The sequence below is a fragment of the Hordeum vulgare genome, chromosome 5H (genome assembly GCF_904849725.1).
Source record: "Hordeum vulgare subsp. vulgare chromosome 5H, MorexV3_pseudomolecules_assembly, whole genome shotgun sequence".
NCBI lineage: Eukaryota > Viridiplantae > Streptophyta > Magnoliopsida > Poales > Poaceae > Hordeum > Hordeum vulgare.
Window position 1 is genome coordinate 533,773,552 of NC_058522.1, and position 15,366 is coordinate 533,788,917.

Here is a 15,366-nt window from a genome sequence, read left to right on the forward strand (position 1 = left end):
GAGAATGTCATCTTCGAGGGCAATGGCCATGCATTCCATGACGAAGACTAAGGCATTGCTTTCGTCCAAAGCAATACTTTTGACCATGGCAGTGCTTTTGATCCAGGGGAGACCCAAAGCCAAGACAGTCGTGAAAAATATGGTGTCGATGACTTCGATGCCCATGAAGTGGAACATGCCCACCATGGCAACTCATGGCATGAAGATGAGGACATCTATTGCGAAAACGAGGAAGAATAGGTCAAAATTGCGGAGGAGCCATTGATCTTCATCGATGAGCTCACCGAAAGAGCGGAGGCACAAAGAAGGGGGTGGAAGCATTTGCACGAGATGATACAACAAAGATGTGTACACTTTGATTTGCAAGAGATGGATGGAGATAGACCAAGATCCCAAGATCGGTGCCAAGAAAAAATGAGTCGTCTTTCGGATAAGAGTTCATAAAACCTTTCACAAACGAAGGAAGTCCGTGCCCTACAAGTTTGCGATCACTTGTGGCATCAACTCAATCCAAAAGAGATGGGGGTTCAGTAAGAATGCAACAAGTATCAAGCCGCGCTTGAGAGCGTTGAATCACGTCTGGTGAGTGGACTAGGCGTCGGCGACTTAGTATGGCCTTTCCTCTTTCATTATCATGCATTGTTCATGTTTTTTGGTATGTATGTTGTGTCCTTGTTATTTTATTTGTGGTCATCTTCTTAATTTTGTAGGTATTTAAATCTTTGGAAGCCTTCAAGGTCCAATAGAAGGACAAGCCATTCACTCTCACACACTGTTGGTTGTTCATCAAAGATTGCCTTAATTTCAAAGATAAATATGACGCTCTAAAGAAGAAAGGTGGGAAGACGGTCGTGGAGGAGAATGTATATTTGTTAAGGAGGGTCGATAGGCAAGAATACTCGAAGCGTGATACGACATCCTTCACATTGCAATCAACTTTGGAAGGTATGATGACTCAAAAGAAAGTGCGGGAGGAGAGAAGTAGCAAATGAAGATATACTTGGAGCTCCAAACAAAGAAACTTGACATGAAGAAGGCCGCAAAGAGGAGAAAGCACAACATGGAGGACGCCGCCCAGGAGAAGAAGCTCGCAATCAAGGCCATCATTGTCGACACCAAAGCAAAAGAGGTGGCACTAGCAATCATGATTGTAAACTTGATCAAAGTTTGGTTCGAGAACCGGTAAAAGGAGATGTTCGACCAAGGCGACATGAACTAGGGACCGAGGACTATGGTCGTTCTTTCTGAAGGCTGGCTAGTGTGCCGAACACTGACTTTTGGTAGATGGCCTGGGAAGAACTTGTTCATTTTGAAGGCTGACTACTGTGCGGTCGCTGGCTTTTGTTAGCCAGACTGGGAAAAAGTTGTTCATTTTGAAGGCTGCCTAGTGTGCCGGTCGTTGGCTTTGTTACCGGCGTGAAACTTGGGTCCAATTTTGTAGGCTAGCATATGTTCGCCGCCTGTTGGTTTTGTTGTCAGCGCGTGAACTATGGCCATTGGCATGGGAGCTACATGTCTGTTTGTTTGTTTTGCATGCAGTACGAACGGGGTGTGTTGGAGTTAAAGTTTGTTGGACGCATCTAAAAAACAGTCGGACGCCATTTTATTGTTCTATCTAAACGAATAAAATCCAGATACAATTAACGTCCGTTTAAAATTGTGAGTTGAAGTTGGCCTAACATCTGACCAGACCGCGCGTAGGTTCGACGATCCACGAGGAAGACCGCGCGTCCTGTACCCGTAGAGGAAATTGCACAAACCACTAGTTATTGGTGCTAGTATTGCACAAAACACCTGCTATATAGGTTTGTTGCGAAAAACACCACATATCGGTGTAATGCATTGCAGCTAGGTCTAATCTAGTGTTTAAAAATATTGACATAATTTCAGATAAATGGGTCCCGCTTGCAAGTGCACACATGGCAATAAAACTGGATAAATCGGCAAACTAAAACTTCCATTATCTAGGAAACCATCAATCCAAATGGAGTAATATTTTCCCAGAATGATACTGTACATATGTGTAATTTACTAGAATATTTTCACAGTTTTCTGAAATTGTTAAATTTTGAACAAAAAATTAAATCAAACAAGTTTGGCATGAGATGACCAGCACAAAAAACATGGTAGATATCATTCCCATCAGATTTTACCATTCAAGTAGTTTCCATATGCCCATTACAACCATCGCAAAATAATATGACTAGTCTCACATCAAAATATACTACCATCAGTTTTAACATCCAAGTACTTCCTCCATTTCAAAATAAGTGACTTAACTTTATACTAACTCTAGTACAAAGTTAGTATAAAGTTGAGTTATTTATTTTGGAATGGAGGTAGTACTTACAAATTTACGACATAGCCATTAGAAACTACTATACGTCATTCATTCTTGACGAGGTTGATAGCCTAGACCTGGAGTGAGGTAGGAGAACAATCTGCTGTTTTCATATCCTCGCATTTCTAAACGTGAGCCACTTACACTTGAAGGTCTTCATGTCATGATGGATTCTTGAGAGGAATGAGCAGCTGCCCTTGAAGGAGCTGGAGTCGGTGCGGCACCGCGTGAAGGAGCTGGACGTGGGGGCAGCACCGCGCGCATGAGCTGGACCCGTATGGCATGGGACTTTCCACTTGTTTCTTCAGGGAAGACCGCCGTCTTCATCCAATGTTGTACTTGTACTTCTATCTTTCTTGAGGCCTCGTTTGGTTAACGAGGATTGGGGAGGGTTTGAAAGAAAAATCCCCGGGGGGGGCAGAAACCCCACACATCCTTGGACGCCCATTTGGTAGGAGGGGTTTGCTTAGCCCAATCCCCTCCGTTCCCCTTCAATCCCTTCCTATCCATGTGTTTCAAAACCCTCCTCGGAAGACTAGAGGAAGCAAAACCCCGGAGATTTGAGAGGATTGGATGGAACAAAGGGATTCACCCAATTCCCTAAAATCCCTCCCTCTCAAAATCTCCCCAATCCCCCTTAACCAAACGAGGCCTGAGGAAAATCTAATAGGCGATCTAAGCGTGGGAATCTATCCACTGGATAGCATACTGGTCAAAGTAGGCAATAGCGTCGTGATACAATGGCGTGTTCTGTACTCTCTGCTGTGGAACGCATGTATGTAGTTATTATATTTTAAAATATAGGTTCATTTATTTTATTTTGTTTGTAGTCTTTAATAGAATTTGAAAAAATATATTTAAGAATGAAGGAAGTAGTACATGAATAAAAGTCATGTTCTTTTAACAAACACTCTCTATCAGGATTACATATCTCAGCCTCTCTTTTTCTTTTTCTTTTGAATCATGGAGAAATATATTGGTAAAAGTAGAAATATACCATTTTTGCGAGTGAAACAAAATAGAAATATTTAAGAATGCTCCCTCCGCTCCAAAACAGGCCCCGCCTGCAGTAAGCATCTTTGACTGTTATTTATTATCCCATAACGTATTGACACGCAGATCTCCTATGATGTCCTCGGGAAAAAAATATTATCCAAAATACTTTAAGGATATCATCATCTGTTTTGAAACGAGGTAGTATCATATTACTCCCTGTTCCTAAATACTTGTTGTTGGAGAGAATTAGATTACTTCTCTTTAACAACAAATATTATGATACACAAAGAACAGAAATCATGTATTTTTTTGCACAGCAATATGTGTTTCATTTATATCATAAAGATCAAATTACAAGTCACGTAAAAACGACATGACAAAACTAAGATAGGAGAACATCGTTGAGTTTGATACCAACGTCTGTCACCTGCCTTCGGCACCACCACAACAGCCACCAAAGAAAAAAAATGATGAATCACCTCCTCACCCGAGCTCGACGCGGCTCCATCGCTGATATGCAGCTTTATGGATCTTCAAGGTGGCTCACCAAATATGAAGCCATTGTCCTTAAACGAATCAGACCGGGTCAACACCCTGGACACGTCATCGACCTCCAAATCTGACACCCCACCACAACTAAGACGTTGATGGAGGAAACCATATCTGTCATCCATCAATCACGAACCCAGCACATGTTCCGTCTTCCACATGTCATCGATGAAAACCATAATCTGCATCCACTCCTAGACTACCTCCCAAGCTCTATGTCGACGCTGGAGCACATACCGTCACAACAGCGGAGCCCGAGGATACAAGTCCAACACAAGGATGTCGTCGTCGTCACGATATCCCTGCTTGAACAGACTGGTTCCCAAATCCATCACCGACCATAGAGATGATCGCCTCGCCGGAGAAGAATCTGGAGCTTTTTTATTCAGCATCGTCGTCGCCGCCGCCAAAGCAAAGATGTGGAACGATCCAAAACCTAAGCTTCTTGGGTCCTAAACCTAAACCAAAAACGGTCTGCATGCGTGGGGCCCGGCGACCCCCCTCACGACCGACGACCAAGAGATCGCCGGCAGAGAAGAGCCGCCGAAAAACGGCACCGGAAGCTTGGTTCTCTTGGCAGCGGCGGTGAGGGTTTCTGGTCTGCCCCGCCTCGCCTCTGCGGGCCATGTACAAAGCATGCAGTTCGGATTCTCTAACTTTTACCATCAATACATACAAACATTATTAGTGTTACAGATAATACCATCATATTACTTCATAATACCATCATATTACTTCTGGTGATTATTTTATAATTACTAAATTCTTAAAAGATTGAAAAATGTTATTGTTACAAATGTCAATGCTACATTTTGAAGACTATAAGTTTATTTAGAACCTTGATTTTTCTTAATTATAACGAGTCAAAATTCGAAACTTTGACTACAACATTGTCATCTGTTTTGGAAAGGAGGCAATACCATACCAGAAAACATGTAGTCAGAATTCTGAATATATCATCATATTTGTGATAATTATTTTGTAACTACTAATTCATATAACATTGAAAATATTATTATTAGAAGAAGAGAAAAAAAAATACATTTTTTAAAAACCATGCCTATGTCGAACCTTGAGTCTTTTTCATAATACGTTCAAGTAGCACGTAGAGGAAAGTCTACTAGGGTGTGTTTGGTTGCCCACAAAATTGCAACCAGGTCCACTTGGACCACGAAATGTGCATTTGATTGTGAATGTAGTGGGATGGCTTGCATCTGCACGAGACTTAAAACAGTCATCAACCTGGCTCGCTAGAAACTATTGATCAATCAGCGGTTCCTATTGAGTGAGGCAAAGGGCGACGCAATCTCGCACGCTTGGGGGGTAGGGCGAAAGCGAGTGGGGATGGCGGGAGATGGAAATCGAGGGCGCGGTACGACGCCAAATCTAGTCTCACCCCCACACACACCCATTTACTCGGTCACCGCTACTACAACCACTTCCTCTAGCCTCACCACCACCGACGGTGCCGACTCGAATCTGTGCAAGCGGCGGCGGAGGCGGTAGATCCGGCAGTAGGAGTTGTTGTTGCTCTTCCATTTGGCCATCGTTTCGTGGTCCTTGACTCAACCATGCCCCCCTTCGTCATCCTCATCTATGATGCTGGTAAAAACAACAACCCTCCTCTATGTTATGTATGTTGTTAGGTCGTTAGGCAAGGTCTAGGATGTATTTTCCCATTGCTCAACGCACCATCGATGCGGACTAGGTTATGGATGCACGGAAGCGGCTGGTAGTTTAGACCGCATCACTGATATCTGTAATTCAAACATGGGTCATGTTCATTCACAAGAGAGTTGTTCATCGTGGTGAGAACCATGTCATCAGATATGCTCTAATGCCTATGAGGGAGCGGGAGAGGATCACCAATCTGAACTACATATAGAACTGCAATGACACAGAGGTTGTGTGGGTGCTTAGAATGAAAAGAGCACCATCTGTCAGACTTGTCTAGACCTTCGGGAGTAGGGGTCTCCTAGAAGATAACATTGACACCAGTGTGGAAAAGCATGTGGCCATGTTTCTTCATGTTGTTGGCCATAACCATAGGTTCAGGATTATCCATAACACGTTCAGAAGATCAATGGAGACCATCTCAAGATACTTCAAGCAAGTGTTGTATGTTGTTGGGGATCTCATAGGAGAGATGATCAAGTCACCAACTGGACGGACTCCTACCAAGATTCGCACTAGCCCAAGATTGTATCCATACTTCAAGGTGAGTACTGCAATATGTTGTTCATTGCTTGATATGCTTGGATTGTTTAAGATGAGCACTAACACAAACTTGTATTGCCATTTCAGTATTGCATTGGGGCAACATATGATACTCATGTCACTCCCAGAGTGACGAGGTCACAAGCTGCGACATATAGGGGGAGCACTACACAAGTGAGAATGTGCTTGTTGTTGTTGACTTTGATCTAAAGTTCACCTATGTGCTCGATGGCTGGGAAGGGTCACCACATGATGCTAATATACTCGGTGACAGCATGAGTCGTCCTCATGACATGCATCAACATCCCTGATGACAAGTTCTACCTAGGATATGTTGGCTATGCATGTCGTCCAGGTTTTCTTCCACCCTTCAGGAAGACCGGGTACCATGTGAACAAGTTATCTCGTAGGAACTACCCTTGGACTCCACAGGAGATGTTCAATCTCAAATACTCCAGCCATAGAGTAACTATTGAGAGGGCATTTAGAGCTCTGAAGAATAGGTTCAAAATCCTGGATCAGAAGTCATTCCATCCCTACCCTATCCAGGTTAAGCTTGTTATTACATGTTGCATTCTGCATAACTAGATCTTGTAATGTGGTTGTCATGAACTAGTGCGTGAGGAGGAAGATCTGACGCCTGGCGATGTTTACCTCGATGGCCATGGTGTTGAGGTATTTGACAACGAAGTCTGGAATAACAAAAGGCTAGAGTGGACACATGCAATGTGGGATAACATAGGCCAGACAAGAATCTGGACAAGAAGAAGAAGAGCAAGAGCAACAACAGAAGAGGAGGTAGCAGCAAAAGAGGAGGGGGAATAGTGACAGCAACGGCATAAGAGGTAAGAGGAAGAGGAAGATGATGGATGATGAACTTTCCCCATTCAGCCATTTTGCTCTTAATAATGTGAACTGCCACTTGATAGTAGCTAGGATGCATCATAATTTGTTTCGTATCTAGGAGGGAAATTGCTAAGATCGTGTGTGGTAAGAGCATCTACAGCCGGACCTTGCAAATCAGACCCCACAAATGCCTGCGTACGCGCTCGACGTGTCCGTGGACACTAACCGGTCATGCCTCACATAAATCATTCTACACCCGGATGCCTCAAATTAGAAACCTAAAATCCATACTATTACATGCAACATAAAAAACTAATACTAAGCGGAGCTCATCTGGCTCCGCCATGCCCATGTCCGACGGCTGGCTGCGCCCTTCATTGTGTCGGTCCGGTCGCCGGCGAGGTAGAGTAGGACATGGGACACTAGCCGGCTCACGGGATATGAGGGGTGTCGGTCAGCCCAGGCGTTTAAGGCCGGTTTGAGGGGTTTGTGTGGGTTGCTTTTTCATGACCGATCAGTACCCGGGAGACTTGTCCGGGCATTTGAGGAGGGTTTGAGGGGTCCGGTTGTAGATGACAACACCTAATGCATGTTGCGATCAAACAAAGTGTCCTATGTACGACTAATGTTATGCGGTCAACCAAACATTGTATTAAAATTAATTCCCTCATGCAGCTAATTTATATATGAACAATCAAACAATATGCAAATGATGGTTTACAAGTTATTTTTTTTTCTTAGTCAGACTCGTCTAAAAAGTCTATACAAACACGTCAAAATTGGTGCGGGCAACCAACTTGCCCCTATAGGTTTTTCATATATAAGAAACACTGTCCAAGTTACACTTTGAAGACTATGTTTATGTCAAACCTCGAGTCTTTTCAAAATACCTTCAAGGGGCAGGTAGAGAAATGTCTGCTATCGTCTTCGTATAAGAAAATGACCAAAGTTACGTTTTGAAGACTATGTTTATGCCAAACCTCGAGTCTTTTCGTAATAAAACGTTCAAGGAGCAGGTCAATGAATGCCTGCTCTCATTTTTCATATATAAGAGAAAGAAACGGTCAAAACTACATTTTGAAAACTACACTGTTAGAGATGTCAAAACTTGAGTTTTTTCCTGGCAGGTTCGAGGGGCAGGTACATGAATTTTTGCTCTCGTTTTTCTTGAGGGATTGCAGCCCACTACTTTTGCTTCAATATTCCTGCTCGCTATAAGGTTAGATACTTCTTTTTTAAAGGGGAAGACCCCCGGTCTCTGCGTCTGAACGATACATATTATTATATTATTAATTATTCATAAAAACATTACAAAGTAATACATCATTGAGTTTGAAATCATCATTTTGACAACATATGTTGCTACTCATATTGAGTTGATGAAGGAGTATCGATAGTCCGAACCGAATACCAAATAGACCTCGCACCGAAGCCTAACATCGAAAGTCGGAGGGCCTAATCACGCCACATACCGGGTCTAGGACACACACCGGTCCGGTGCACTCTCAGAGGTTGCCGCCGTCGTCTTCCACTAATCCATCTTCACAGCAGTTATTGATGCATCCATCTTGCCACTCATGTCGTTGATGCCACCACGATGCCACACGACGCCACCTCCCTACGCGCATCAGTCATCACACATTCGTTGCCGCCGAGACCCTACACCGTCGATGTGTCACCTGATACGCCGATCCACCGCAGAAACCGTCCACTGGTCCCTCGCATGCACCAGTGCGCACCTCCAAGAATGACGCCCCCAAGGGGCGAACAACACAAGGGCGCCGTCGTCATCCGATCAACTGATATAGGGTTTCCTCCGGAGGTAGCAGATAGAAGTTTGGAGCTTCTCCATGATGATGCCTTCAGGAAGGGGACGACACAGAAGAGTGTCGCCATCACCGGCCTTGGCAACTAGCATAGAGCAAGGTTTTCACCCGGATATGTTTGACGAACCTTCATCTAACAGCGTGTGCACGGACCGCCATCGATCTCTGACGCCACGTACTGCACAGGCCGCACCGGTCAGATCAGATCTAACCAAGGTCATAGCACGTACGTCGCCGACTTGTCAACCAGGCCCTCACGTCGTCACGGTCTATTTGAAACCAGATGGTGCGCCGCCACATTGCACGACGTCGTTGCCCGAACAGGGCCGACCGCCACACCCGCAACTAACGCCGCCGCCCGTGGCTAAGCCGCACGCCGCGCCTGCAGACGTCGCCCGAGGCAGGGCCAGCCGCCGCCTGCCGCAGCCATTGTCGTCCTACCGTTTAGGATGGATTGGCCGCGTCACCACACATTTTGAGCTCCGCAACACCCCTTTGACGCGGGAGAGAAGATTCCTCCGCCGCCACCGTTGGCCCGGGCGTCCCCCGGCGGTGTCGGAGGAAGGGGATGAGGGAGCTCGCGCGCCTCGATGGCTAGGGTATGAGCGTCGCCCGAGTGTGGGACGACACGTGGGCTTCGTTTCTGATGCCCCATAAGGATTAGAATTGGAATTTTGGTTTTTTAGGTTCTGCAACCGGGGAAGGGAAGCCAGCTGTGGTCGCGTGCCAAAACAGGCTGGGCGCCCGAACGGCCATGGAAGTTGCAGATAAGACTAAAGAGTTAACAGTTAGGGATAACACAAGGATAACACAAGCCTGCCAAACACAAGCCCTTGTTAGTACTAGGATAACACAAGCCTGCCAAACACAGCCTGGAAGCGACTACTACACGCAACCCCCTAAAGCCAGAACAAGTGCAGGAGCCAACGCTCAACGGAATCACAATATCGTAGAGTTAGTTACTTGTCGCGACAACCGTTTGAGCGACAACTGACAAGTAATTCCGGATGAGAAAGTACCAATTAGCATGCATCTGTTTCTTTTTGGCGGGGTGTGGGCAGTGTTCAATTATACGCAATACACTGGTTCTCGTAGTAACCAACTCTCCTCAATGTTCTAGCCAAATGCCTGAATCAGATAATCCACTGGCACAATGCCACAATCATATACACGAAACACTGATCCTGCTGCCATTTTAATGTGATTTCTGCATTCGGTCAGCTCTGCCCAACGCCCAAATTCTTGGCTCCAAGACTGAACATGCCTAACCTATATCGGCCTCCTGCAGGAATCAGATCGAAAAAAAACCCAGTAGTGTCAGGGCCTCAGGGGTAACAAGAGACCTGATAGTTATGAAACATCATGCAACAGATGCGTAAAACTATCTGTTCTAACTATATATTGACTTGGGTGAAAGTATAGCCTCCATAATAAAAGCTTCAGTGGTTTTGTCAGCAAGACATTATTTAGGTACATACTAGAAATTGACAGGTTGTGGTAGCATACTTGAAAATGCCTTTTGGAGCTCGGGCTCCATGGCACCCTTTATTTGAAAACCTTAAAATTCATATTCTTACATTTCAAAAAAATCTGAAGAAAATACGGATATACATGAAGGCATAACACATATGTGTGCAAATTTTTAGAACAAAATACGTTGAAACGAGACATGTGCAAAAGATACAAATATGTGGCTTTTTAACACATGGTACTATTCACCCCAAAAGTCCATGAATTTGTTCTTTTTACACAGATCGCATCTTAAGGTATTTCATCCAGAATTTTTGCACACATATACATTTCATCCTTTTATACTTGCATATTTTTTCCAGATTATTTTGAAACCGAAAATTTGAATTTTGAATTTTTCAAAAATAAAGGATGCCATGGAGCCCGAGCTCCAAAACGCCCTACTATAGCATACTTTGCTATGTTTGTAAAGAGCTATATTTCAACTTCAACAGCCCTCAACAGGACATTGCTGAAGATAGATATAACTATTTCACTAAATCTGGTGACATCATATACTGACAATCAGCTGCTATATGCACTTCTCCTGCAAAAGGACAACATACATTCTAGTACTTGGACTATACTTCTTCAAGAGAGAATAAAGCCTACTTGTCCATGAGTCTTGGCATTACGCTAAAACCGATAGCAATGAAGAGTTATTTCTAGCCATGACTTCTGGGATCAGCAACTTGATGGACTTTTCTGAATTCCGCGCTCGAGTATTGACCAACGGCTCGTGCATGAGGTATCGTTGGATCACCAGATGCCAGAGAAACCACATTATCAAGAAAATATTGTCTTGGAAGCTTCCCAACAACATTTCCTTCCTCATTTCCTTCCTTATCCAGAAAGGCAAAATGAGGAATGCCTTCTACTCCAAATTCATCAAGCTCTTGTTCCCATTTTGTATTGTCGACATTCAACATGACAAAGTTGATACGGTCCCTATAAAGAATTGTTAAGATAAATTAACTAGCATCTAAAGAAAAGAAGAAGAAAATGCATTCAGTCAGCAGTTGTATCCAAGTTGTTGATATAGTGGTTTCTGGAGATTACAGCAAGCATTTCTTTTTTGCAAATCAATTACAGCAAGCATTTTAGTACCAGGGCTACTACTCTTCTAACATAATGTACATTTATGTTTATTTCCAAAAAGAGTAAATGCACATAGAAAATCAAGTGGATATGCACCTGGGTGTAGCTCAGAGTTGAATTATTGATGTCTAGACTCACTAATGAACTTTAAGTATTCTTTAGTATGGGTATGGCAAGTGTATTATACTGCATACACTTGCACTGTATTGGTATAGCTGTCCAGCTACAGAGCTGTATTCTATGGAAGGTGCACATTACGATCAGTAAAAAAGCATAAATACCCATCAATTCTTCAATGAAGGAACCAAATCATAGTTGCTATTTCTATGGGATATATAGAAGTTAAAAATGTTGAAGGCAGCTTACTTATACTGTTGCTCAATTTTGTAAATATCTGGAGCTAACTCTCGACAAACTTCACACCAATCCGCATAAAACTCGACAACAGTGGGCTTGCCATTTGAGAGAGCCTGCAGATGCATTTCTCATGTTAATTAGATTTTGAAAGCAAACAAGCATGCAATTCAAAGATGCATTTCTCTATGCGACATAAATGTAGTCAGCGCAACCAGATAAAGATGAGGCTCAGTCATAATAGGATTTCTTGTCAATTTCACATGAAATCGATTCATCATAGTGTACATACTATGAACACTAGTTTACTAATGGTCACCCCATACAGGTACAGAAGCAAGGTTTCACATGAAGCAGTACCAAATCAATGAACTGCAAATAAACAAACCCATCAGTTTCTGGCATCTTCCCCAAAAATATCTAACATCCTTACAACTTGAGTAATGCATTCTCGAAAGCAACCCTTCGTTGGATTAACATTCAAATGGGCATATGACCAGTCATTAGATATTCGACTTAATATGTGTACTATAGAACTGCTATACGTCAACACTCCCCCTCACGTGAGGCTCCCTCAGCCCTAAACATGGACCGAAAGTGGGCTGCAAATTTTTAATTTTTAAATTGGGTCAACCGTGTCTTGAACTCAAGACCTTCAATACCTCCTAGCTCTGATGCCATGTAGACTGCACGCACCAGCCAGTTCACCAAAAAACTCAAGCTAATGAGGAAAGGTGGGCTATGCATTTATACCTCAACATCTACAACTAAGAGCAAGTCTAGTAGAGCCCTCAAATCCTCAAACCCTTAAAAATAACCGCTTTTTTACAGTTTTCGTCGGAAAAAAACGATAGACTAGAACCCCTAAACCCTCAAATCCGTAAAATAATTTAGAGGTCCAACCCTCAAACTTGTTTTGAACCTGTAGAAGTGAGGGTTGGGAGGAGTTTCCTCCTCCCAACCCGCACTCCGCTTCCTCTCCAGCGCGGGAGGGATTTTCATCCCGCTCCCGTCTCCAGCCGCCGCCTCCTCGCGCCCGCCTCGCCGCCATGGAGGCACCCGCCGCCGCCCCGGCCGCCCCTGCCGGCCCCGCGCCCGCCCCTGCGCCAGCCCCGGCCGCCCCTGCGCCCCGCCCCGGCCTGAGCCGCCCACCTCGCCGCTGCAGCAGTTCCCCGACGCCCCGATGAGCTCCTGTTCCAATCCTTCTCCACCTCCACACTTCTACCATGGTGCCCTCGCGAGCTCCAGTGTACATATTCTTCCTGGTTTTGCTAGATAAGTAGAACAAAATTATTGGCAGAGAGGCAATTGATACATGCCCTGTGTATGTGAGTTTCTAGCCAACTGAATTTTTTTCAGGCAAGTCATAACAGATTTTGCTTCAGGTTTCATGGTTTCAGGTTTCAGGTTTCATGACAGATTTTGCCCTGTGCAATTGATACATGCCCTGTGCAATTAGTTGTTTCAGGTTTTTCCCTGTGCAATTGATACCGATTTTGCTTCAGGTTCCATGATTTCAGGTTTCAGGTTTCATAACAGATTTCATGGCAGATTTTGCTGCTAAGAAATCAGTTACAAATAGAGGCTAGTAAATAGATTTTGCATGATATGCTTACCTTGTATTTTTCTTCAGATTGCTGCTAAAAAATAAGTTAGCATGTAATAATTTGGTTTCAAATTTTCATGATATGCTTACCTTGTATTTTGCTTCAGATTGTCATGATCTTCCAAAGTTGCTATTATTTCACTTTACATTTTATCTCCATTGTCAAATGTTTTACTCATGAATTATGATGTATCTTTGTTTTACTTTTCTATGTCCTATTTGATTCGAACAATTGTTGTGATTTGCTCAAACATTGTTGTAATAATTTGAATGATTATTGTTTTATTCGGTGGTGTAATAATAACTAGAATGATTATTGTTTTATGTCAAATGTGATTGAATTTGTGATATGTCATATGATGAAATGTGATGAAATGTGTGATATATGAAATGACAGTTTTAAGGGTTGGGGTTGGGACAAAGACTAGAACCCTCAAACCCAACCCTTATAACGGAATATTCCGTTATAAGGGTTGGGTTTGAGTGTTCTAGTCTTTGCCCTTGTTTTTCAACCCTTAAAAGTGTCAAAAATGGCCAATTCTCAACCCTTAAAACTGGTTTTAGATTTAAGGGTTTGAGGGTTCTACTAGAGATGCTCTAAGCCAGGCAATTGTAAGCACAACATCTAGTGACTAAATGACACATATCTGGAGGGTCGCCCCAGGGAAACTCTGGATACAGGCCGTCATCCTTAGTACAGACATACTGATTGGGTCGGATTCGGCAAGAATCTCATCTTTTGTTGTATCTAAAGCAACTATTTCCCTTGCAGTGAGTTGTAACTCTACCATGATCTGAACTGCACCAGATGATGCTTTGTTGTCCAATTACTGCAATTCTAAGCACAAAATCTAGTAACTAAATGACACACGTATGGAGGGTCGCACTAGACTGATTTCAGTATACACAAAATGGCAGCGAACTTCCTTTTGCTGTTTGACATTTAGCTGAAGAGTTTGTATCTATCTATCTATCTGTTCATGTTCAGTGTAGAACTGTGCACAAAGCTCCTCGGGGTCAAAGGACAAAGGCCAAGAAGCGCTAACCTCTTCATATGGCACAGCATTGGCAGCAAGATCTTTGAGAGAAAACCCGCCAAGCTGGAGCCTTTGGGATCCAAAGAGGCCCACCGCTGCAAGCGTGGTGAGCACAGCTATCCGTCTGTTGAGACCCCTGTCTGGAACAGGTGGGTCTACAGCAGCCTCCTGGGGCGTGCTGCTGCTTGGCTGAGCCTTCTCTTCACCCAGCTCAGCTTTCACCTGCTGTTCGTCCTGTGGAAGCAAACGGGAGCAGGAATGACTTCACGGTTCATGCTATACTGCTATCTGACTGGAATTTTTTACTTCTGTTTCTTATGAGCATGAAGCTAAAGAAGCACCAGATTAGTCTATCCACTGCCCCGAATCTGTTTGAGTATGCTACGAGGACTCACCGTCTTCGGCTCCGCGGAGTCGGGCGGCGCGACGCAGGACAGGGTTCTCGGCCGGCGGCGGCACCGGCGCAGATGGACGCGGGAAGAAGAAGGCGGAGGCGAGCGGCTGCGGAGCCCCGCGAGGCCCGGCCGCAGGTCCGGGAGGAGGAGGCCGGAGCACCTCGAGGTCACACTCGCCATTTTTCAGTTTACGCTTCGGGATGGCACAGCACAGGGGAAGGAGGGAGGGAGGGACGAACTGACGACGAGCCGCCTGGGGTGCCGGGTCAAACGAGAAGATGATGATGTGGGTGGCGCAGGCCGCGCCACGTCGCCCCTAATCGTGCGATGCAAAGAGCGTGCTCGTTTTTCTTTGATTTTTCTTTGTAGGCTAGGAGGACAGTGCATGCTTTGTCGCGCCGTTTATGTTATGGGATGTACATCTTTTATTTATATATATATATGTGTGTGTGATATTTTTTTTAAAGTTATAGAAATTATTTAGTGTTGATTTGTTTGACATGTAAAGGATATAATGAAGTATGTGTTTTATCAGATAGTACAGGAAGAGTGGGCCAAGGATGAAAATCAGGAAGTTATTGGTAGGAGAATG

The 15,366-nt window shown here is 44.1% G+C and overlaps 1 protein-coding gene across 2 annotated transcripts; it reads right to left on the minus strand.

The window, feature by feature from the left end:
- Positions 1-9,766: 9,766 nt before the first annotated feature.
- Positions 9,767-15,055, minus strand: LOC123452396 (thioredoxin-like protein HCF164, chloroplastic). 2 transcript variants are annotated; one of them, XR_006632593.1, is made up of 5 exons: positions 14,775-15,055; positions 14,389-14,613; positions 11,749-11,852; positions 10,897-11,232; positions 9,767-10,057 (listed from the first exon to the last, which is right to left on the minus strand). XR_006632593.1 is itself a non-coding variant. In XM_045129045.1 (4 exons), the coding sequence occupies exons 1-4, from the start codon at positions 14,952-14,954 to the stop codon at positions 10,950-10,952; spliced, it is 792 nt and encodes a 263-aa protein (XP_044984980.1). In that variant the 5' UTR covers positions 14,955-15,055; the 3' UTR covers positions 10,725-10,949. The 2 variants fall into 2 exon arrangements, 1 of the variants encoding a protein (XP_044984980.1); XM_045129045.1 differs by lacking the exon at positions 9,767-10,057 and having other exon boundaries at positions 10,725-11,232.
- Between the last annotated feature and the right edge of the window lie 311 nt (positions 15,056-15,366).

What these genes read in the sequence shown, in the direction of transcription:
- LOC123452396 (XM_045129045.1), bottom strand. Translation starts at nt 14,954, where the DNA reads ATGGCGAGTGTGACCTCGAGGTGCTCCGGCCTCCTCCTCCCGGACCTG. An exon ending in ACTCCGCGGAGCCGAAGACG is followed by an intron (nt 14,614 to 14,774) that starts GTGAGTCCTCGT and finishes TTGCTTCCACAG; the next exon opens with GACGAACAGCAGGTGAAAGC. An exon ending in AAAATTGAGCAACAGTATAA is followed by an intron (nt 11,233 to 11,748) that starts GTAAGCTGCCTT and finishes AATTCTTTATAG; the next exon opens with GGACCGTATCAACTTTGTCA.